Source organism: Rattus norvegicus, chromosome 8, assembly GCF_036323735.1.
Source record: "Rattus norvegicus strain BN/NHsdMcwi chromosome 8, GRCr8, whole genome shotgun sequence".
NCBI classification, from domain to species: Eukaryota; Metazoa; Chordata; class Mammalia; order Rodentia; family Muridae; genus Rattus; species Rattus norvegicus.
This window is the reverse complement of record NC_086026.1, coordinates 82,029,332-82,053,268: the sequence shown is the minus strand read 5'-3', so window position 1 is coordinate 82,053,268 and position 23,937 is coordinate 82,029,332. Positions and strand designations below refer to the sequence as shown.

The following is a 23,937-nucleotide window of genomic DNA, read 5'->3' as shown; positions in this document are numbered from 1 at the left end:
TTGGCCATTCGTACAAGACCTGAAGTCAGACAGTTAAGAGCACTGGCTAGGCTGGGAGATGTAGCACCTGCCTTTAATCCCAGCATTCAGGAGGCAGAGGCAGGAAGTTCTCTGTGAGTTCGGAGTCAGCCTGGACAGCCAGGGCTACACAGTGAAACTCTGTCTTGACACCCTCTGCCCCCAACACACACACACACACACACACACACACACACACACACACACACACACACACACAATACTCTCCCAAAAGAGCACTGGTTGCTCTTGCAGAGGACCCAGGTTTGGTTCCCAACACGCATATGGTCACAGTCATCTGTAACTCCAGTTCCAGGGGATATGATGCCTTCTTGAGGCATTCTTGAGCACTGCACACATCTAGTACATATATGCAGGCAACACATGTAAAATGTTTTTTAATCTTAGCAGGAATGCTAAAATATGAAGAATGGGAACAAAGAAGTTGGATTGTTCATTATCAAAAATGATTCAGATCAATCAACTGAGTAAAGTTACAACATAACAAAACCAAAACATACAAATTATAGCACTAACAGCAAAAAACACAGGCTTGAGCTGTAGTCAGTGGCAGAGAACATAGAGAACATGTATGAGACCCCAGGTCTAATCCCTGGCATAACACAGGTGAAAGGAGAGGTATTTTTATACACCAGTGGCAAAGTATCAGAAAATTTACAGTGATCCCATTTGTAGTATTGAACAAAAACATGTTAGACTAAATGTAACCAAGGAGATTGAAGATGGCTGTGTTGAAAACTATAAAATACCGATGACAAAAACTAGAGAGAAGTAAATAGGTATTTTTTTTCTTTTTCTTTTTTTTCCGGAGCTGGGGACTGAACCCAGGGCCTTGCACTTGCTAGGCAAGCGCTCTACCACTGAGCTAAATCCCCAACCCCGTAAATAGGTATTTCATGCTTATGAATTAGAAAGCTGACTTACAAACTGCCCAAAGAGGTCTGCAGTCTCAGTGTAGTCCCTGTGGAAACACCCAGAACATTCTTCAGAAATAGAAAAATAATTCTGTAATTTACAAGGAACCACAAGAGCACACATCACCAAAGTGTTAACTGAAGGCTGTCTATGGAAGCTGTACTAATTGTGGTACTAGCCAGCAAAGGGGGGACTAGAAGAAAGCAGAAAGCACCACCATATTCACCTATGAAGTAGGGGCTCCTAGCTCTTTGGGAAATGATGTCAAATGATGTTTTGCTGAGGCACACAAGCAAAAGGATTTCTCAATAAAGCAAACATGTGAAAGAATGTTTTCCTGAAGCAGACCCAGGTGAAAGGATGTTTTGATATCAAAAACACGTGAAAGGACCTGTGGTGAAGGAGTAACTCTGACCCCACAGACAGTGGGAGAAGAGCACTCAGCATTGGGTTGGTTTGCGCTGCCTCACTGGTCTTTGCTAACAGCATGCATTATTGGTTCACCTTACATAGCACTGTTGAACTCAACTTGTGATGATGCCATCATTGAGAGAAACTGCTTATGAGGTTCCTACGGCAGCTTGCTGCTTCAGCAGCCTTGCCTCAGACCAGTTGGCAAGCCTGGCAGTTTCTTCAGAATTGAGCCACAGCTGCTGGTTCGTGCCTGCTGTGTGTCTGCTGAGAGCCTGGTCTGCAGCTGCTGAGTCGGATTTGGTGTTTGCTCCGGGACTGAACTGCTGCCACAGAAGACCCTGCTCACTCTCAAAGAGCTATTGCTGAACAGGTCCCCTTCCCCCATATCCTAATAACTTTTCTCTTCCACCACCTCTGCTGGGTGGTGGGCTAAAGGAGGTTGAACCCTTATTAAAAGTAGGCTGCAGGGGCTGGGGATTTAGCTCAGTGGTAGAGCGCTTGCCTAGCAAGCGCAAGGCCCTGAGTTCAGTCCCCAGCTCCTAAAAAAAGAAAAAGAAAAAAAAAAAGTAGGCTGCAAAAAAATTTATGCCTACAGATCTAGAAAGAGTGTTTGTTTATTTTTGTAAAGATGACCACAAAAGCAATGATCACAACACTGCACAGCCAAGGAAACAACACAGAGAGGGAACAGAATACGGAATAGGTGTAAAAATGTGCACGCCTGTAATCCCAGGATTTGGAAGGCAGAGGCAGGAAGAGTTTTGGGAGTTTCAGGACAGCCAGGGCTACAGAGAGAAATCCTATCTTAAAAACCAAAAACCAACCAACCAAACACCAAAAAATACAGAAAACTAACCATGAATGAACTCGGCACGGAGAGAGAGGACAGTCAACACACAAAGACCTAAATAGACATTTCTTGAAGACGTACAACCAACCAATAAATATGTGAAAAATTGTTAAAATATCACTGTCAGGGTAATAAGTGAAACCACACTGAGAATACACCTCAGCAAAATTAAAATAGCATACATGTACACACATGTACAAACACACACATACACATATATAAATGCAATCTCATATATAATGTACATATGAGGTGGGGACTGGAAAGATACATGAACATAATCCTGTAGATCCTCTATATCCACACGGCAGCTGTCCAATTCCAGAGATCTGATGCCCTCCTTCTGGCCTCAGGCACTGCACATATGTGTTACACATACGAACATGCAGACAAATGTCCATATACACAAAATAAAAATAAGCCTTTAAAAAATTAGAAGAAAACAAATGTTTGGAAGGCTGTGGAGAAAAGGGGATCGTTAAGAGCTAATGGTGGGAATGTAGTGAGTACACACACATCTTAGAAAACCCACGGTGTGGGGGTTTCTCAGGATGATAAAAGTCATCCTGTTGTCAGGAATATATGCATTTTAGAAAGCTTGTGTGTTGAAGACACATCTGCGCTGTCTGGAGGATGAGTACAGGGAGAATCTCTGGACAGTAGTACTGGACACACTGAATGGTTAGCTTCTGTGTTTGGCCTGTGTGGTTCTGTGCTGTGTGTGACAAGATGGTATCCTAGGATGCATAGTGAATAAAAGTGACTAATTCTCAGTTAACGTACCAATTGTTTAATCTGTCTAAGTATAAATGATGAAATATGAGATGTTTTAGAACATGCAAATAGACAGTAGACCAGGGCCTACTGTCACCAACTGGAAACAGCAGTTGTGCTGACATCTAGTGGCAGCATCTGAAAACTCCAGGTTTCGCCCAATCTTGCTATGAAGACCCCTTCTCTTCACAGACTTCACTCTTTTTCTGATATGCTTTCCTGAACTCTTCACCAAGCATGTCCACATCGTCTTCTTTTTTAAACACTCCCTACAAAAGAGCATCTTGTTGGTTACTTCTGAACATAAGAGTACGTCACTGAACTCTCTGAGGGCTAACCACGGATATGCCACTAATGAAGTTTGCCAAGATAATGAGATCTGTTCAACAGGTTATAGAAACTTAATTTTGAAATATCAGTACTTTCCAGAGACTATGGCAGCTTCAAGTATATCCTGAATATTCTTGAGCTTCTCCCATTTTCTGATTAGTCAACTTCAGAGTAGAAAATTGTTCTAGCGATCTGTTGTGCCTTGTGCTCTAACTACAACTGTGACTGCCACCATTGCCTGGAAGGCATGGAGCTCTGAGCCTGCTCTATTCTACCCTGGTCTAAGGAGCTGTCCTATACAAGGGAAGTAAGGGTGAAGAGGCTGATCTGGGTTAGGTTACTGTGGACACATTGTTTCTGCCTCAGCTTGTGGCTCATTTTGGGACACTGAATTTAACTCAAATAGGTCCTGGCTGCCCTCCAGAAGTATTTTCTCCACTCAAATGCTGAAATCCAAAGACCCTCTCAGCATTCATAGTCTGTTTTATTAAATATACCAGTCACGGGTGGATTTTGGCATCGGGCTATCGTATACATTTAAATCTACCTAATTAGACTGTAATACCTATGGCTAGAAACTTTTAATAATTTTTCTTTCCCTTTCATTGGTTAGGGACTGAACACACTTGATTCTGCATAGTCAATAAAGACCTCAAGCAACATGACTCATATATTTGAAGGACTGTGGCCTTATGAATCTCCATGTTTGTATAAACAAGGAAAAGAAAAAAAGAAAAGAAATGAAGGACTGTGGCCTTATGACTCTCCATGTTTGTATAAACAAGGAAGCTAATTATTAGCAATCGCAATGTATCTCAGATACATGAAAATTCATTGCCTATTGGAGTAATTCTCAAAAGTTGAGGCTGCCTAGAACCTACTTACAGTCAGTCTCCTACAGAGCAGGTCTCAGCTTCGCGTCAAGCATGTGTGTCACCAATGACAAGGCTTCGTGTTTCTCACCTTCACGTTTCTCCTTTTACATTTGCTCTAGGGTGCTGTGCTCTCTGATTTCCCATGCAACAAGGAGAACAAAGAGCCTCAAAAGTGCTAGCCCCGGCTGGACACGTAGCTCAGTCCATAGAACACTTGAGTATCAAGGCTCTAGGTTAGATTTCCCAGCACCACACAAGCTTGGCAAAGTAACACAAGCCTGTAGTCCCACCTCAGGAGAAGCAAGGAGACCAAACGTTCAAGGTCACCCTCAGTTTCATAGGGAGTTCCAGGCCAGCCTGGGCTAGACCTTGTCTCAAAAAGTAAACAAGTAACTCTAGCTCAGATCACTAATAATGTTCCAGGGCCAGCTCTCCCGGTAGAGGTATTTAAAAAGGACCATGGTGCTCAACACTGCCAGAATTCCAATGCTTCGTCAACATCATGAAATCACATGAAATCGCCCTCCGACATTCTAGAAGCTCACTTCAGTGCTGTGCTTATTTTTTCCAGTATTGTTAAGCACGAAGTTCACACACTAAGGTAAATGTCACTTACTTTGGGGAGATAGCCTAGTAACTTTGAGGCATGTTCTTTGAGGAGTCTCAGTCTCTCTTCTTCAATAATCTCATTGATGCAGCCCTGCCGTCTTTGTTGTAGCTGCAATTCCTCCAGCTCACGTTGCTGAAAATGAAATAAAAAGTCTTAACTGTCACAAATCACATTAATCTCTTATGAAGCTTACAAATAAAAGCTAAAGATAAGACTGATGGGTTAATTATAAGTTTAGAAGATAATAGTGTATGTGAGTACACTGTCACTGTCTTCAGTGACACACAAGAAGAGGGCATCAGATCCCATTCCCGATGGTCGTGCACCACCATGTCGGTGCTGGGAATTGAACTCAGGACCTCTGGAAGAGCAGTTGATTCTCTTAACTGCTGAGCCACCTCTCCAGTCCATAGTGTATAGCTTTACACATATAAATATACATACCTGTTCTCTTGAACCTTTTAAGAACAAGTTATATCCTGCCTACATTTTTTCCTTTATCTTTTTTTTTTTCGGGGCTGGGGACCGAACCCAGGACCTTGCGCTTCCTAGGCAAGCGCTCTACCACTGAGCCAAATCCCCAACCCCCATTTTTTCCTTTATTTTGTGATACTGATGTTTGAACCCATGGCCCTGCACCTGCTAGGTATGTACTCGACCACTGAGTACTTAGCCCTATGAAAGGAAGTTTAGAGAACATATTTTTTTAGAAAAATCTTCAATCTCAAGAAAAAATGTATTCAAATGAGCAATTTCCTAATAAGTTCAGCGAACATTTATGGAGTTCCCACCATAATATACCCAGTACCCAAATAGCCAAAACAGTTGATAGTGTAGGACAAGAAAAAAATCGTAATGCATAAAACAGAACAGGGTTATCTAAAGATACATTTGTCCAAGTGCATCTTTAAAGGCCTAAGTGGAGCCTAATGTAGACATCAGAGTCCCAGCAAAGAGCTCTAGTCACTTCTGGAGAATTTTGTGGCTACTTGGAGCTATGGAATGCACATGTGATGTCGTCTACATAGTGTTGGGGCCACAGGATGCAGAAACCTTTAACCAAACCAGACTCCTGCGTAGGATCTGCAGAAGTGGGACCTGGAGTCTCACACAGGCTGGGTAAGAAAACACAGAGCAGCAACCCAGCCCTACATACTGTGATTTAATGAGATGATGTAATGTCTCTAATCTGGGCATAACACAGAGTTTTCCCCACACTAAGTGTTTATTCCCACTTCACATAATTCCACTGTAAGTTAGGTTGACTGGTTTAGAAAGGTATGGGACAAGGCCCAAATAAACTGGTAGTAAGAAAGTTTTTAGGAATTTGTTTAAACCATACACATTCTTAGAGGTGGACAGGATTATAGACAGCTACTTAGGCCTCTAACATATAAAAGGGCAGTTCAGTGCTTTTCAGGCTATACAATGTCATGAATGATCAAGTTCTATTAAGGCATCCATATTTGCCCCTGGGCCAAAACAAAACTGTTGTCTTATAACACTGACATCTAAGTCTACTTTTCATACTGGGAGTGTTTACCATTAAAATCTAAAACATGCGAGCCATGTATTTCTAGGCAGTTTGCATGTCTTGCTGGCTTTTCTCTGAGTGTTCTGATCAGCTCTATAATCCCTAGATAGTCCACTGGCCCTACCCTTCTACAGGAGAGTTAGTTCTTAGGCCATACAGGCAAATTCAAACCCTCTTTAATTTCCTATATTCTTTAACAGTTACTGCCTTCATTAGCTCAGCATTTGAAAAGACTTACCATATGTCAGGCAAATTGTACTTTATAGATCATTATCTCCCTTAAAGGCTAGATTCAAGCCAAGACTTAACACGAGGCCTAAGCAATTGAGGCTTTGATCTGTTTAAGAGCTCACTGAGGTTTAAGTGTGAAATGGTATGAGATTTATAAAATTCACTGATTGCAGACTGAGCAGTTACAAGGGGACCAGGTTGAAATGTCAGGGTGCAGGAGGGCCTGCTGGCCTCTTGGTCTTCTGTGATTATACCATTTATACACTTTCTTTTTCCTAACATGTTTTTGTTTATTCTCCTCATCTCAAACCATAATGTTCTCCAAGACTCAATCCTAGACTCCTGATGCTTTCTCACATTAACACTGAGATCTCAGTTAAGTCTCTTGGGCTGCTTAATTCTGGGTAAGCACTTCTCAAAAATAAGTAAGTACATAAATAAACAAAAAACGAATAAATGAATGAAAACCAAACCAACTAAACAAATAAAAATATCAAACAAGCAAAACCAGCCTAAGCTTCACTGTAACATGTAACCATACATGTGCTCCTGAGTCATACTTGAAACCTCTGAAATATTTTTATTCCTTCCTTCTTCTACCTTATATGTTAGGGTAAAAAAAATCATACAGTCTCATTTACTTTTTGTGAAAAATAATCAAATTCATCTGATGTCTCCTACTGTTGCTGTTTGTGGCCTGTAAAAGCTAGGAACGCTGCTTACATTACTTACAGTACTGACATGCCCTCTCAGAGGCTATTTACTTACATTACTTACGGTACTGACATGCCCTCTTAGAGGCTGGCTCTCACCACATGTAGAGTTTTCATTTTTTTAGAGCTTTCACACAAGACTGTATTGGGTTCTTTAAAATACCCTTTCAGTGACACAGATCACTTGATGATTCTTTCAGTTTATCAATGAAACATAAATATGTCAGTATGTCAAACTCACAGGCTGGTTCCCTGTCCAACTTTTTTTTCTTATTAGATGGGGTTTCTCTGCGTAGCCAAAGCTGGCCTCGATCTCTGAGGTCTGCCTGCCTCTGCCTCCTGAGTGTTTGGATTAAAGGCGTCTGCCATACCACCTGGCAACATTTCCAACAATCAACCTTCTCTTCTGGCCACAAAAATCAATGTGAACAAATACATATTCCTTCGAAAGCTACTTTCCCCTGGACGTCCTCTTCGGGACATGGCTTGCTCCCTGAAGAATGTGGTAACTATATTTGTAATTAGTAGCTGCCCTAAGTCCTTGCCTCTTCAGATTTAAATGGTCCCTGGTGTCATCAATTCTGCATGGTTGGCGTCTGTGAAGCCCCTTCCCCATTTGCAAATGTCACCTCCTATCACTGAGATTCAGTGCATGGCTCACTGGCCTCCTAGCTCCAGGCTCACCCCTTTTACATCTATTCTCAATGGTGCACTTGAACCGTCCGCGCCAAACTTAACCTGCACGTTCCTTAATTCTCCAGTGACTTTTCTTCAGGGAAAAAATCCACCTTAATAGTCAAAGGTATCATGATGTGTAATTCCTCTCTGTTATACCAATGTTGCCACACCCGTATCACACACAAAATATATTTATAACTTACTTTTATATTCTTCTCAACCAAGACTAAATTCACAGATGTTAGTTCTTAAGTCCAGCACATAAAAGTCTCAATAATCAGTATCTAGATGCTTTAATAAATGACCACTCAGTAAATGTATAGCTCAGATGACTAGTAAACAAATTCCTAATGTCGTATGACACAAACAGTTTTCAGGGCCTGGGGAGATGGTTCAGTGGATAAAGTGCTTGGCACACAACCATGAGGACCTGAGTTCCTATTGTCAGAACACAGGTGAAGTTGAGTGTCTAATTCCAGGTTTTGACAAAATGGGAGACAGCAATAAAAGAATCCCTAAGAGCTACAGGCTGGCCAGACTCCAGGACAAGTGCAGGGGAACTACATGGACCCTCCCTTAAACTGAAGGAGAGGAGCAATGTGAGGTTGTCCTTTGCTACACACACACACACACACACACACACACACACACACACACACACACACACACATGCACGCACGCACACACGCACATTTACTGATGAACACATGAGCTGGTTGCTGTTTAATGAAAATAACCAAAGAACCCAGCGCTTTCCTTACTTTGTCTGCAAGGAACTGGTTACGCCGTTCTTCGATGAGTTTCTCCACAGCTCGTTTGTGTTCCAGCTGCTTCATCCGTTGTTTCTGGGCATTCATGAGTTCTATGCGGTCATCTTCAGCAAACTTGGCCAGCATGGCCTTCTTAAAGGCCTCTTCCTCCTCTTTTGCAGCCTGTAGTAATACTTCCCTCAGTGCCATTTGGTCTTTAAAGTCTTGCTTCCTGTCCCTCTGCTTCCTGAGTCGCTGCTCCACTTCTTCCTGCACAGTGATGAAGCCAGGATTAAGTGTGTCCCTGCATTTTCATGGGAGGGCAATCTAAGCTAGAGGGAGCCAGGAGGAGGAGCAGGAGCTTGAGGACAGCCTGGGCTACAGTGAGATGCTGTCTCAGGAAACAAGACAAATAATAAGGCAGAATTTGGGGACGCTGCAGAATAACTATGGAATCAAGCCTTTTCATGGTACACCCCAGCCCACCCGCTGGCCCAGCTGTGCACTGAGGCCGGAAGAGGCTTCGGGATGCCCTGGAGTTGGAGTCAGAGGTCCTTGGCCCTCTCCAAGAGCAGCAAGTGCTCTTAGTTATTGCTTCTGTAACATGGTGCTCATCGATTATAAAATTTAAGTTCTATACAGGTGCCATCCGGTTTCTAGCTTCAGAATTGACATGTAACTACCTTGAAAGGAGCTACCATGAAAGCCTTTGCACACACCCAAGTTTACTGATCTTGAACCAAGGACAATCCTGTCATCTGTCCACACCAACTTCTTCACCTTGTGACATCAAAGCTGCATGTACCCATTCTAGTTTCCAACTCTCCAATAATTCTCAAAGCAAGACAAACAAAACACTCCCAAAACTGCAACATAGTTTTAAAAAGAAAATCAGCCATCTAGTAACGAAGTTAGAAGTTTTTCAGAAAAATAGAAATGTACTGAGCACAACTAAATTCCTCTTCTGTAAGCTTTTATTTTCTAAACACATATACAAAAAAATGTAAAAACTTTTATAGTAAGCATCCACATTCCTAACAGCTAGATTCTACTAATTGCAGCTTGCCGTTCTTGTTCTGTCATCCATCTGCTCACCTGGAACTACGCACATTCACTCCCATTCTCTCATCTAATCATCCTGGCCCAGTCCCAGCGCCAGCCCTGGGAGCCAGTGCCCACGCGCACCTAACATCCCAGCAGTTGAACCAGCCTTCTCTCCACTCCATGTGCATGCGCCCTACTCAGCCCTCCTGAGAGCAGTTGGGCCCCTTAAACACATAGTTTTATGTCTGGGCACACGATGGTTTATACTGCATACTCTGTACTTACTTGCCAAGTAATTATACAGACATCAGGGCTTGAAGAACAGTTTCGTTTGTGACATTTTAGTCTGAATGCCTCTTGAGTTTATGACATCTGCACAGAGTAATGTGCTTTATATAGTACTAAATCTATCTATCTATCTATCTATCTATCTATCTATCTATCATCTATCTATCATCTATCTATCCATCTATCATCTATCTATCCATCCATCCATCCATCCATCTATCTATCTGCACATATGCAATACTGGGAATCTACCACCTATTCAAAATTTTTATTCAACAGTGAAGACATCTTGCAAAAAAAAAAAAAAGAGGGAAGAGGGAAATGTTTTTACTGTAAAAATGTCCACACACCCTCTGCTGGGTCTGCATAAAGAATACACTAGTTACTAGCACTGTAGGTTACCACATTTCCTGCCCTTTCTTGAGTTCCAAAACCTGTTCCATGGTCTTGAAACCTTCAAATCATTTGCTGTACAGTCACTCTGACCCCAGTAACTTTCTAGAGTCTGCCAGTATCACAGCCTTAAACAAGGACATGTGTACAGATAGGTATTGTAGTATAGAGACAGCAGTAAGGAACAGAATGTAGCAGAAATAGCAGGAAAAAAGAAAAGTCAGCCCAGGGCATGCTGGGAAGACGGTTACACTGTGCTCACTGAAGCTGTGTCTCAGGACCTTCCCTAGGAAGGACAGAAGGAGCGATCACCCATCAGTGATTTCCCAGTTGGTGAGGGGTGGTTAGAGAGGTCTGATTCCTGCTGCCAGAGCTCTCCACCGACTGTGGAGAAGCTGCCAGCACAGTTAAGCTAAGCTCTCACAAATGTGCCCCACAGCTGTCTCCAAAGGACAAAGGGAATGCATTTCCAGAGATGGCTGCCTTGGGAAAGCAGCTGACCTCACAAAGTTCCATTTGCGTCATCCATTCACAGAGCATTCTCAAGTACTTCTTAGTACCATTAAAGGCTCACATGCTGTATCTTGTTTACATACCCATCAGCTGATGGGCATGAAGGCTATTTTCATTACTAGAATTACATTCATTACTTTCATTATTAGAATTACACGTGTAAACACAAGATCATAGCTTTTAACTATTCCTTTCTAAAACTGTAAAGATAATACTTTCCACTAACCTCTCCTGTGTCCCACATATTTTAAAAATTATTATCATTCAATTTGAAGTATCTTTCTTTTGCTCATTGCTTATTAGAAATACATGGTTTCATTGTGGTACACTTAAGGACCGTATAGTCATTTTTATTATGGATTCTTTACTGTAGTGAGAAAACATTTGAAATGACTTAAAATCTTGTGAATTTATAGAGGTTACTTTGTGTTCTAGGAGCCGGTCTGTGTGTATTGTGTGGATGGATGGGATCTGTACTGTGCTGCTGTTTGCTGGGTGGAGTCTCTTTACCATCGGCTGCGTCAGCTGTCCCGGCTGTCATTAGGCAGAGTACTATTCCTGGGGATTATTAATGATAGAGGAGCATCTCCTTTATCACATCCTTAGGATTATGGCATGTTCCTGGATGAATTTGACTACAAACTTCCCTGTCCCAAAGTTGACTTTGCCTCATTAACATACACACTCCCGTCTGCTTGGCAGCTGAACTGTGTCCTCCATCTTGTTTGAGCTTGCACATGCGCTCATTTAAGCCGTGTGGACTGTGACTGACCCAGCTGCATCATGCCCTTCAGACGCTCTGTTTTTGTCAAGTTGGAGGACTTAAGTCTTCCAAGCAATGCTGATGTTGTTCACACACAGTGCAGTCACCACCGTGGCTGAGTAACTGTGCTGTCCTCCTGCAGCTTCACCTCAAGTCTATCCTTCCCTCAGCACCCCTCCCGTTGGAGACTCACTTTCATTTTCAGTTTGATGAACTCGGCGTACTCCTCCAGGTACAGCTCCTGCCTCACTCGCTCTAGGTCGTCACGCTGCCGCAGTGTTTCCTCCAGCTTCTGGATCAGCTGTTAATAAAACACATGTTTAGAAACCCCGGACTGGGCCACTGTTCAGGAATTCAGCACTCTTTAAAAAGTGATCTTTTATACCAAATTCTGCCGCTGGACCCTCTTTTCCTCGCTCTCTTGGACTCTGGCCATCCGCTCCCCTTCTCTTTGCTCCTGTATTTTTGCAAACTCTAAGATTTTCCTGTTCTCTTCCTCCATCTCCTCGCGCTTCTTCTGTCTCCAGAGGTCTTGTGCCCTCTGGAATTCTTTAATGTACTTCTGAATTGCATTCCTTTTTTCTAATTTTTGCTGTCTTTCCCTAAAAAGCAATCAGGAGAATGGTTTATAGTTACAGAAATAATAAAATAATGAAAAATAAGCTGTTCGGAGTCTGTTGATTCACAAGTACAACACACTTTCTCGTGTGGACTTTCCAGGAACACTGCTGGGCTCTCTTCTAAGGGTGACCTTTCAAGCATCTCATTTCAGAAAGGTGGCAGTCTGTCCACAGAAGTCATACAGCATTCTGTACTTAAGCTGTATGCCAAGGAAAGCCAACAGAAAACGTGTTCTGAGAGATGAGACTACAGAACACACATGAGATGTTTCAGGTCATTCACAACCTACACATCTACTGTCTTTCAGATCACCTATTACTAGTCATGCTGACCAAGGTAAGGAAGAGCTGTACAAGTCATGACAGAGCTCACACTGAGCGAGCACACACCGGGGGTGGGCGGCTCAGTGGGCTTTGTCCTCGGGTGGACTTACAGTTGATCCTCCTCGTAGATCTTTCTGACAATTTCATCTATCATGAGTTTTTCCTTCAGCAGCTGCTCATACGCCTCCTGCTTCCTCCTCTCTTGATCTTCAAGCTGCTTCTCCAGGTCCACGTAGTACTGGGCCCTCTCCTTGTCCCGCTTCTCTTGCTTGACATTCTCTTCCTTCAGTAGCCTCTTGTGCTCCTCCATCATGATTCTTTCTATCTCCGCATCACGTTTCTAGCATTGAAACAAAATTGACCCTTCCATGTTCAGGAGTGGACACAGTTTATTAAAGCACTATAAACAGTTGGACTCTCAGAAATCTGCTATGTAAATATTCTCTATCTATTAAGCAGGAGGCAAGAGTTAGTCTTTGTAAGCTGGAGGGTGTGGATGAGGAGTCAGATCCTAAAGGGGTGCACCTGTGTTCCTACTCTTTCTAGAAGCTCTTAGGACAACGCCTGGCAAGGATAATAAAATCCACATTCAGAAAATACAAAGTAAAGGTTTAAGTATTTTGTTTTTAACTACTTCAGTCACCAAACCGTTGCTTCCTCTGCAAGTTGATCGCCAGAGTGTCTGTTTCTAAAGCACTGTTGATCAGCTGCTGTTGAATGCCCTCCTGCCCATCGTTTTCCAAGGACCCTGAGCCACTCTCCAGTTCACCCAGTGCAGCTCTTTGCTCCCACACGCCCTTCTCTGTTATTTATTAGTCCCAGTGTGGTGATTTCCACTGAAAAGGTCACACACATCACTGTGGCTGCTCTCTCTCGTTTTCAGTTTCATTCATCAAGTGCCACCCCGAGTTACAGACGACAGCCTTTCTCTAAGCTCAGAGGCCCATGCTTCATTTCAGCACGTTCAAAACTGAGTAAGCTTAAACACTGGAGCAATGTTGGAAACTACCCTTATCTGTTGTGACTGCATCTCAACGGCAGGAACAGTTAGCAGCAAAGAAAAAGAGGGAGCAGACTGGAAGACAAATGCAGTCATTCCTAAAGCTCATGGTATCATGCATGGCTGGTTATCAGGTTAACCACAAGTTCTCTTACCTTTGCTCATGCTGTATTATGTTCTTCTAGAATAATACGTATGATAACACAAAATGTACATAGATCCCACAGACTTACAGAAGCGCAATGCTCTAACTTTATAAATAAGAAAACTAGCTAAGGCTGGAGAGAGCTCAGTCTGTAACAGCACTTCACATACCTGGGTCTCACTACCATTGCAGGCCCAATTCCCTCTTCCGGCCATATGAGCACTGCATGCATGTGGTGCATGTAGACAGGCAAGCAAACACGCACACACAAAACAAAGCAAACCTAATGAGTACATAGATATCCTCTATTTACGTCAAGTCCTAGGAGTATGGCTCTAACTTCGTGAGTCAATTTTGATTGATCTAGAAGACAGTAGCAATTTCTGGAGTCAATGTCTCCAGTGGCCTCATCTATCAGAGTAATCAAAACTGCAAACCCAGAACAGACAAACTGTACATTATGTTCTATGCTATCACTGGACAAACGGGACTGTACAGTTCAGTCTCCCCATCTTCCTTAGGCTGTTGCTGTTAGCAGTGTGTTCTACGACAGTGGTTCTCAACCTGTGCGTTGTGATTCCCTTTCAGGGTAGTCCAGCGACCTTTTCTCAGGGTGGTATATCAGACGTCCTAAATATCAGACATTTATATTAACAGTGCATTAACATTTACATCGTAGCAGTAGTAAAATTACAGTTATAAAGTAATGGAAGAATCTTATGGTTGGGGGTCATCACAACACAAGGAGCTGTATTAAAGGGTTGCAGCATTAGAAAGGCTGAGAACCACTGTGTTAGAATCTCCTAGAGTAGCCTGTGCCTATTCTTATGAGCTCTCAACTGTACCACACTGGTTAAATATTGTTGTTACTATGTCTATAATACTATGTGTATAAATGTTTGTTAGTATCCATAACCTACATGTATAACCATACATTCATATGTAACTGTTTGGCTTCTCTGTGTGAATGAGCAAGGTGATGGCTAAGATGCCATGCACCTTAGTTTTATGTGTTAACTTAGCAAACCTTATTTTCACAGTGCATGGCACTGCTGCTGGCGCAGCTCCTGAAACTTCACCCTGGGACCAACCTTCCCCTCAAGAGTTACACAAACCCAGGGGAAAGAGGTTACTACCGAATACGAGTTAGAAAATGAGATGGACGGAGAGCCCAGGGAAAGGGTGTGGATTGAACAGGAAAGCTCTGTGTACACTGCCAGGCTATACATACTCATAAGTAAACAGTGGAGAGCATGCAGACAGTTTGTCTAGTTAGCTTGTCATGGAGTAGGCTCAGGAACAGTGGATGCGGGAGTTACCTGGGCCCGAGGGCTTCAGTGTTCCAGCAGACACAGTGGAAATCACCTTAGGGTCTAAACATTATGGTTTGGGGAACTGGCCAAGCAGGTTCTTCACAGGGGCGGCTGCTCTCAGAACCTGGCCTGCCTAGTCCCTAACAAAGCTCAAAGGACTGCAGAGACCAGAGTCCGCGTTACCATTTGCTCGTACTTGATGACGTCCTTCTCAACAATCTGGGCTGCTCTCTCTTTGTTCATGTAAGCCGCTTTCAGTTTCTGCTCCAATTCTCTGAGCTCAATACTGTGGGGGAAACGCAACTTTAAACTAAAGGACAATAAAAGAATTTAGTTTCACAGAACGTTCGGTAAATTCTTATTTACTCAAAGAAGGTACAACAACTGGAACCGTCAAGTCCACAGTTAACTCACCTCATTTAATGGACATTGTAAAGCTTAGCCCTCAAGCCTTATGCTTGAGAAAGGATTACTCTTCTCTAGTTTAATCTTCCTTTACTTTTATTTACTTAAACTTGTGGAAGTCCTGTTCTCCACCCAGTGGGTCTGAGATCAAACACAGGCCTTCAAGCTTGGCAGCAGGTTAGTATTAAACTATTTTGCCTACCACAGATTATTCTATCTTAGAGAAATCGTCTCCATCTTTGGTTGTCTTCATAAAGGCTTAGTAAATCTCTGGAAACTATCTCCAGTTCTGGTGCCCCTAAGTCATGGCTGACAGTAAGACATAGCTGGCTTTAAGTAATTCAATCAAAGCACCATTAAGAAACTTATGGCAGGGATAGGAATGGAGGGACACGCCCTAGAAACCAGAACCTGGGAAGCAGAAGCAGGTGGATCTCTGAGTTTGAGGCTAGCCTGCTCTACACAGGGAGTTTCAAGCCATCCTTGGCTACACAGTGAAACCCCAGCTCAAACAAAAAACAAAAGCCAAGTATTGTAGGATTTCATAAGTCTGTTTTTATAATTCATAATCTTTTAAAATGTATCCTTAAGACAAGTAGGGACCAACCCTTAGTCTTCACTACTGACAAACACTTCCTTCTGCTACTGCAGCTGACTTTCTGACTATTTCTGTGGGTTGAGGCTGTGACTTTGGCAGAGTCCTTGCCTAGAGTGTGTGAGGCCCTGGGTTCAATCCCCAGCACACGATGAGAGTTTAAATGAGTATCTTTAAGCTACTGTTGTATTTCCAGGAAAACTGCACTGTAAGTGCACTGATCTACAGAGTCTCGTGTTCAGGGCTGAGGGTGACCACACATGCAGGCGGCAGAAACCATGATACCTGTTCTCTCTCACTTGCTGCCTCATCTTCTCATCCTTCAGACTCTCGTGCTTCAGCCTGGCCAGTTCGTTTGCAAGTCTCTCTTCCTGCTCAAGCTGCCGATCTCTCATCCTCTTGTTCTCTTCTGCCTGAAGACCAAGTGAAGCTTTATTAACTATGTTCCCAGATCAGACCCTGTCAGAGTGGCTTGTGCTCTACAACAGCAAACTGACTGCTTTGACAGCAATAGTCAATTGTTTACTTCAAAATAAAAACATATTTCAAGACATACACTTAATACTTTTACAGAAAAAGGTAAATAGTACCAATACCATGAAGAATATTAATATACCTATATACTCTTCAAAATTTATCAATATTTTGTAATTTCTCTCTACTCTTACTTAAAATTATTACTTTATTTATTTATAATCCAGCTGTTACCACCATACTCCCTCCCACAGTTCCTCATCCCATTCCTCTTCCCCTTTGTCTCTGAGAGGATGCTCCCCCACCTCCAGGCCTCTCCCCTCCCTGAGGTCTCAAGTCTCTCCAGGATTAGATACATCTTCTCCCACTGAGGCCAGCCAGGCATCCTCTGCTGTACATGTGTTGTGGCCTTGGACCAGCTCCTGTATGCTGCCTGGCTGGTGGCTAAGTGTCTGGGAGCTCCCAGGGGTCCGGGTTGAGACTGCTGGTCTTCCTGTGGGGTCGCCCTCCTCTTCTGCGTCTTCCATTCTTCCCCTAATTCAACCACAGGGGTCACGGACTTCAGTCCAATGGTTGGTGTAAGGATCGGCATCAATCAAATCCTAGGGGGCTGGAGAGATGCTCAGAGATTAAGGGCACTGGCTGCTCTTGCCGAGGACCCAGGTTTAGTTCCCGCACTCACATGGTGGCCCACAGCTGTCTGCTTCTGACACTCTTAAGCTCCATCTGACCCAGCACACGATGAGACATGCACACAGTGCACTTATACACATACAGGTAAACACAGCTTAAAACCAGGTAATAAAGACAGCTTTGGGAGGTTGGGCATTTAGCTCAGTGGTAGAGCGCTTGCCTAGCTTGCCTGGGTTCAGTCCACAGCTCCGAAAAAAAGAAAAAAAAAAAAAAGACAAAATAAAAACAGCCTGGGATAATGCTGCCCACCATGGAGACCGCTTGGTTTGGTTCGTCATGACAAGAATTTCTTTTTCATAACCACACCATAAATTAGCAATATTTCGTCAGTGAGGTCTAAGGTCTTGCCCACATTCATTTCCCAAATGTTTCAAAGATGCTTTTTCAAAAACAAACAAGATCCATAACATTGTATCTAATTATCTTTTTCAAGTCTCCTTTATTTTATATATTAGTCACTCTGCAATACACACACACACACACACACACACACACACACACACACACACACACACACACTTTTTCTCCTTTAAGCCAATGATTCATAATTATAGCCTGTCTACAGTAGGATTTCTTTGCTATGGTAAAACATATAACCAAAGCAACTTGGGAAGGAGAGAGCATTCCAGCTTACAGTTCCAAATCACAGTCCATGATGAAAGTGAGTTACAGCAGGAATATGGAGGCAGGAGCTGATGCAGAGAACAAGGAACAAGGTGCCCTTCCTGGCTTGCTCAGCCTGCTTTCTCATAAAATCCAGGACCACCAGCCATGGATGATACTGACCACAGAGAGCTGGACCCACCCACATCAACCATAAATCAAGAAAATATAGCACAGGCCATTCTGGGCCACTTTCTCAATTGAGGTCCCTCTTCCTAAATGATGCCAGCTTGTATCAAACTGAGATAAAACAATCCTACTGTGTATCCCGTTCCTTGGCTCCTCTCTCAGGAATTCCGTGGACTAGCCTCTCTTATGCTTTCTGTAAAATGGTGGGCAGAGCTGGAGGCTTCATTCCTTTCTGAGTTAGGGAGTGCATGGTGGTAGTGTAGGCCTAGAATACAGGAGGCCAAGCAAGAAAACCGTCAGACATCTGACCAGCATAGCTCGGTCTCATGAGTTCCGGACCAGGGCTACATAGTAAGATTGTCTCAAAAGTAAAGAAATAAACAAAAATAACACATGGGAAATGTTCACCATCATTAGTCATCAAGAAATGCAGATTAAGAGCCAGAGAGATGGACCTGAGCTTGTCCCAGCATCTACCTCCATTGGCTCACCACTACCTGTTACTCCAGATCCCAGAGGTCCACAGTCTCTGAGGCCTGCATTCGCATGAACATGTCCACATGCAGACACAATCTACACACAATTAATAAAAATAAATCTTTTTTAAAAGCAAGCTAAAGGCCAAGTGGAGGTGGTACACCCCCCAGCACTCAGGAAGCAGAGACAGGTGAATCACTGAGTTCAAGGCCAGCCTGGTCTACAGAGTGAGTTCCAGAACAGCCAGGGCTACACAAAGAAACCCTGTCTTGAAAAACAAGCAAACAAATAAAAAACAACAAAAAAGCAAATTAAAATTACACTGGGACATCACAGCATAATACTGGAACATACACACACACACACACACACACACACACACACACACACACACCCACCCAGACACTCTGGTGACACCAAATAGTGAGGAACTGTACCATATATATGTGTGTGTGTGTGTGTGTGTGTGTGTGTGTGTGTGTGTGTATATATATATATATTTATTGCCGGGTGGGAGTATAAACTAGGAGAAACACTGGAAATCAACCTAGTGGTTTGTCATAAAGCTGACTTACAATTACTACACAATAAAACAATATATTCTCTCAGAAAAATTAAACACATTTATTTAAAAATCTGTATTTAAATATCTACATCAAATTTATTTATAATATCCAGTATTGGAAATTCCTCTTGAGTTAGAGGGTCAAGTATAGTGTGGTACATCCATCCACACTAGAGACTACTACTTGGCAATAAAAAGGAAATAATCCATAAAAATAAAAAATAAAATACAAATTTAAAAAAATCTTTAAGAAGATAGGATTCCAAACACAAACTCTTAGTTGACACTGTCCGTCTCCTGGTTCCACACGTGCACAGGGCAGGGAGGTTTGCAGTCAGCTGTGTGAAGGGGCACACCCTGGATGGGACCAGCCCAGTCAGGAGCCCTAGCATGACAAGCAGCTGAGCTCCAGGGAAGCAAGCTCCATGTGTGACCTGTGGGGCAGGAGGTCCCCATGTGACATCTACCGGGTGAACTGCCAAGAGCTTCTAAAAAGGACCTTGACTCGGGCCGGAACACATGCAGCCGAGAGGCCAGCACGCCTGTGTTTCCGACCCAGCCGCGGTGAACAAGCAGGAGTTGCTGCAAGCTGCTGTTAAGTTTGTAGTAATGAATCACACGTCAGAAAGCTGACACCAAACTGCACTTTCCACAACTGCCAGGAAGGAACTCTCAGACTGGAAGAGCGAAACTGGAGGAACCGAGGACACATGACACTACAGGCAACTTGTTACCTTAGGCTAGAGCAAGAACATAAGGAAAGACCAAAAGCAAACAGGAAAACCACGTATTTAGTACATCCCGAAGTTCAGTCAGCAGAATAGTAGGAAGGTGAATTTCTCTGTGGTGATAATTTCACAGTTTTCATCTTCTATGTAAGACTCAGGCATAAGAAGCCAGGCGAGAGATTCATGGAGGCTCTACACAGTTTTCTGTCTCTTTCACCAATCCCATCTTGCCTCAAAATAAAAAAGCGGTGATGTGCATATTTCCCAGGTCTGTTCACCAAAAGGCCTTAGGTTATGACAACCTGGGAATAATGACCACTCTGACTTTGGCACAACAGGTTTCGCACAAGACCTGCCAAGATGAGCCCTGGGTCAGCTGGCTGCCTGCAGGAAGGAACGAGGGAGCTGCAAGTCCCGGCAGCTGCAGGGGAAGCCGAGGAGCTAAGAGCCAACCATGTCGTTCTACTCTGAGTCTTATGTTTGAGACCCAGTAGATGAAATACTGTACTCCTTGTCAAAAAAAAAAAAAAAAAAAAAAAAAAAAAAAAAAAAAAAAAAAAGCCCTGAAGCAGATGGCTCATCTTGAAGGGGTCTGGCGGGAAGAATTAGCCTCTCTGTTCTATCAAGCCTTCAGCTGGCAGGGTGAGGCCCTCCCTCATTAGGGAGGACAAACCGCTTACTCAACCTACTGACTTAATGTGGCTCTTATCTGAAAACAGGAAAGGTCAGCTCAGGGCCCAGTCAAGCCAACACATAACATCAGCCACTGGAATATCCTTTGTTCTGGCAGAAGGCAAGAAAGATATCAAAGATCAGAGGTTGTTTTGTTAAAAGAGCACAGAAGCAACATAGGAGTACCGCTGGCCAAGGACAGAATGATCTGAGGATCTAAGAAACACTAGGCTCGTGATAAGATGACTGGGGGCAAGGGGTGGGAAGGCAAGTGTGCCAAGACTTGTGTTCAATCCCCAGGACCCGCCTGACAGGAGGAAGAGACGTACTCCTGAAAATGGTCCTCTGACCTCAATAAGCGAGAGAGAGAGAGAGAGAGAGAGAGAGAGAGAGAGAGATTTCTTTTTTTAAAAAAAAGATTTATTTATTTATTATATATAAGTACACTATAGCTGTCTTCAGACACACCAGAAGAGGACATCAGACCCATTACAGATGGTTGTGAGCCCCCATGTGCTTGCTGGGAATTGAACTCAGGACCTCTGGAAGAGCAGTCAGTGCTCTTACCACTGAGCCATCTCTCCAGCCCCCTGAAATTTTTTCTTAAGAAAGCAAATAATAGAGGCTAGGGCTATAGTTCAGGGACAGAGTGGTTGTTTTGCAAGCGTGAAGGCCTAGGCTCAATTCCCAGTCCTGACAGGAAAACAATGCAATTATACATGTATAGAGGTCTGATTTCATAAAGATAGCTCATGATTTCTTTTAAAAAAGTACTTGTTTTTATGTGTATCGGTGTTACTCCTGCGTTCATGTATATGCACCACGCATGTGCCTAGTGCCCACAAAGACCAGAAGAGGGTATGGTCACCCCTGGAATGGGAGTTGCAGGCAGTTGTGAGCTGCCCCATGGGTGCTGAGAACTGAACCTGGGTCCTCTGCAAGAGTAACCAGTGCTATTAACCCATGAGCCATCGCTCCAGCCTCATAAAGACATACTTTTAAAGTGAAAATTAAAAAGATCAAAGAGGACAAAACTTTAAAGTAACCCAAAACATGCAGAGAGAGAACGAGCTGAACTGCAATCTGATCACATCTTCTGGTTAACCGCCCTTCCAGAATACGGAAAAGATAAAGGTGAACACCAAAGAAACCAAACTGATGGATACAAAATGTACACCTGTCTACAAGACAGCAGGCCTGACATCTCCATTAGGTTAAACACGTGAAGTTAACGGAAGATGGATGAAGTTCATATCAACAGAGCCTGGGCCCTAACAACTACATACGTTGTATGAACCTTGCCTGGTTCTGACTAAAAGAAGCCAACCCTAGTTAAGGCAGATCTCGACATAGTGCACACTTTTGCTTCAAGGCGTCTACCCTGAGAAGCTGACATAAGAACAGCCCTGGAAAGAAAACATCCCTGCCTCATCAGATAAAGCAACGGTTGCTAGGCAGAGTTGGGGTCTTATGGGAGTTTCCTTAAAGACAACATAAGAAAGATGGAAGGGCCAGGATTTGCTTGCTCAGAGCTAACGGGTCAGGACGAAGCTACGGGAGCTTAGGGCAGAAGGAAGCCAGACCACTTTAAGCCTTTCTTTTGCTATTTCCAGATCCACCCTCAAAATACCAGACATACCGCGTGCTGGTGCTCAGAACACAACAAAATAGGGGCATTCTTTTCACACTACAATCTCCTAAAAATATTTAGAAATACCCATGATAGATTAGCCAGCATATCAGGATGCAAACACACGTATTCGATACCTGAATTCTTCAAAAATTAAAGTATGAATAAATGTATACCTTACAATAAGTTCATCTCCTACCACTTAATAATGTCTATGTTTAATGTCATGAAATTTTAGAAAGAGATACTTAAATTTCTTATTAGAAACTTAAAGAAGGCAGCACAGTTGTACTCACATAAACCACACTGTGACGTTAACAATTATGGACTTCACGTTTATGTTTAAAAACGAGATTGCTTATTCTTATCAAATGCTATTCTAAAGTCTTCGGATTTGCTCGTCCTAGGTGATAAGACACGTAGAGCATACAATCTACCAACTGACACCAAGTTCTTCAGCTACAACAACAAGGACTCCAAAGGATCCAGTCAGTTTGCAGTTTTCTGTGCTTCTTCAGCTCCAGGCAGGGCTGGCAGTCACCTTTCAAACTTTCCAAAAGAAGAAAACTATACGAGGAACCCTGAAACTTACCTTTTGGACGGCTTCCTCCATGTCCAGCTCAAACTGCTCGTTCTGCAGCACTCTGAGGAATCTCTGGCGTTCGACTCTCTCATCATTTTCATTTTGCACGACTTGGTTCTTGGCTTGCCTCTCTAACTTATTCAAGACTTGTACGTGCAATGATTTGCGGAAGTTTTCATCTACTAACTGCTGATGCTTTTCACTAAAGCTCATCGCTCTCTTTTTGTTCGCCTACAGTGCAGGGAAAGGGAATTAACACATAATTCAATATTCCACGATCTCTTCTTTCAAAATATTCGGCTGAAAATCCCTATAATAAACAATGTAAAAAAAAAAAAAAAAAAAAAAAAAACAGGCAACAGTCTGAACCCCTCTCCTAAGCTCAGGATATACTAATTAAAATTTAAATGTGATAAAGCAAACATAACGGCGTGCTGATTAAGTGAGTACTACTAATATTCCCTACTTTGTAGTGGAAGCAGGAAAAGGTAAATTAAAATTCAACAGCACCACTGAGGGCAAAAGGGATGTCTGCAGCAGCAGCCTTACCACCACCAGACAGCTGCCACTTCCCTCACCCACAACACAGCAGATTTAAAAATCTATCTACTTCAGTAACAAGGGGAAAGGTGCAGAAATGCCTGGAACGTTCCTCAGAAAATCCAGAATCTTCTAGAAAGCAAACCAAAGTTTCTCACTGACCTCTGAATTACGCACTTCAAATTATATTTCAAAGGTAGAGAGCACTAGACTGTAAATAAACAAACATGCAGTTTGAAGGTCCCTGACCGACCCCTCCCCGGCCTCCGAGCTGCTCACCATCCTGGCTGGCTTTAAACCTCCTCCTCCGGCAAGAAGAGTCTCTGCCTCAGTTGCAAACGCGTTTTCCCCGAACAGCAACCACAGCCGAACCCTATACACGCTTGGGTCTTGAGTGTTTATGCTGTGTCCCGGCAACCGCCAAAATGCGCCTCCCGCCCAAGCAGGACGCACCCTCCTATTGGCTGGCGCAGTGTCCAATCAGCACGGAGAGTCTTCGTTGCTAGGCAGGAGCGCTTCTTCAATAGGACCAAGCCAAAAGCGCGAAGTTCGGACGCTACGTCCTAGGGAGAGGCCGGAGCCCAGCTGAAGCCTCAAGGGACCCCAATAAGCTCGGACTTGTCACGGCAGTGGACTGAGGGAGGGTGCTCCCTCGAGCATCCTCAGGT

The 23,937-nt window shown here is 43.3% G+C and overlaps 2 protein-coding genes across 2 annotated transcripts in view; one reads left to right on the top strand and one right to left on the bottom strand.

Moving 5' to 3' along the window:
* Tex9 (testis expressed 9) overlaps positions 1-4,075 on the top strand; it is a 45,420-nt gene extending 41,345 nt beyond the window's left edge. Inside the window, exon 13 of the mRNA XM_039082505.2 lies at positions 3,936-4,075. The gene's annotated coding sequence lies outside the window, so the exon portion shown is untranslated. The remainder of the gene's footprint in view (positions 1-3,935) is intronic.
* Positions 2,993-23,682, bottom strand: Mns1 (meiosis-specific nuclear structural 1). The gene is made up of 10 exons (NM_001007752.1): positions 23,549-23,682; positions 22,739-22,960; positions 16,401-16,528; positions 15,299-15,401; positions 12,768-12,997; positions 12,099-12,315; positions 11,907-12,014; positions 8,725-8,982; positions 4,814-4,939; positions 2,993-3,261 (listed from the first exon to the last, which is right to left on the bottom strand). Exons 1-10 carry the CDS (start codon positions 23,549-23,551, stop codon positions 3,160-3,162), a joined length of 1,497 nt encoding a protein of 498 aa, NP_001007753.1. The 5' UTR covers positions 23,552-23,682; the 3' UTR covers positions 2,993-3,159.
* Between the last annotated feature and the right edge of the window lie 255 nt (positions 23,683-23,937).

Bases quoted from the DNA above. Each gene is read 5' to 3' on its own strand.
- Mns1 (NM_001007752.1), bottom strand. The intron at 12,998-15,298 runs GTAACGCGGACT...TTTCAATGCTAG, and splicing joins TCATCAAGTACGAGCAAATG to AAACGTGATGCGGAGATAGA. The intron at 12,316-12,767 runs GTAAGTCCACCC...ATTGCTTTTTAG, and splicing joins ATCTACGAGGAGGATCAACT to GGAAAGACAGCAAAAATTAG.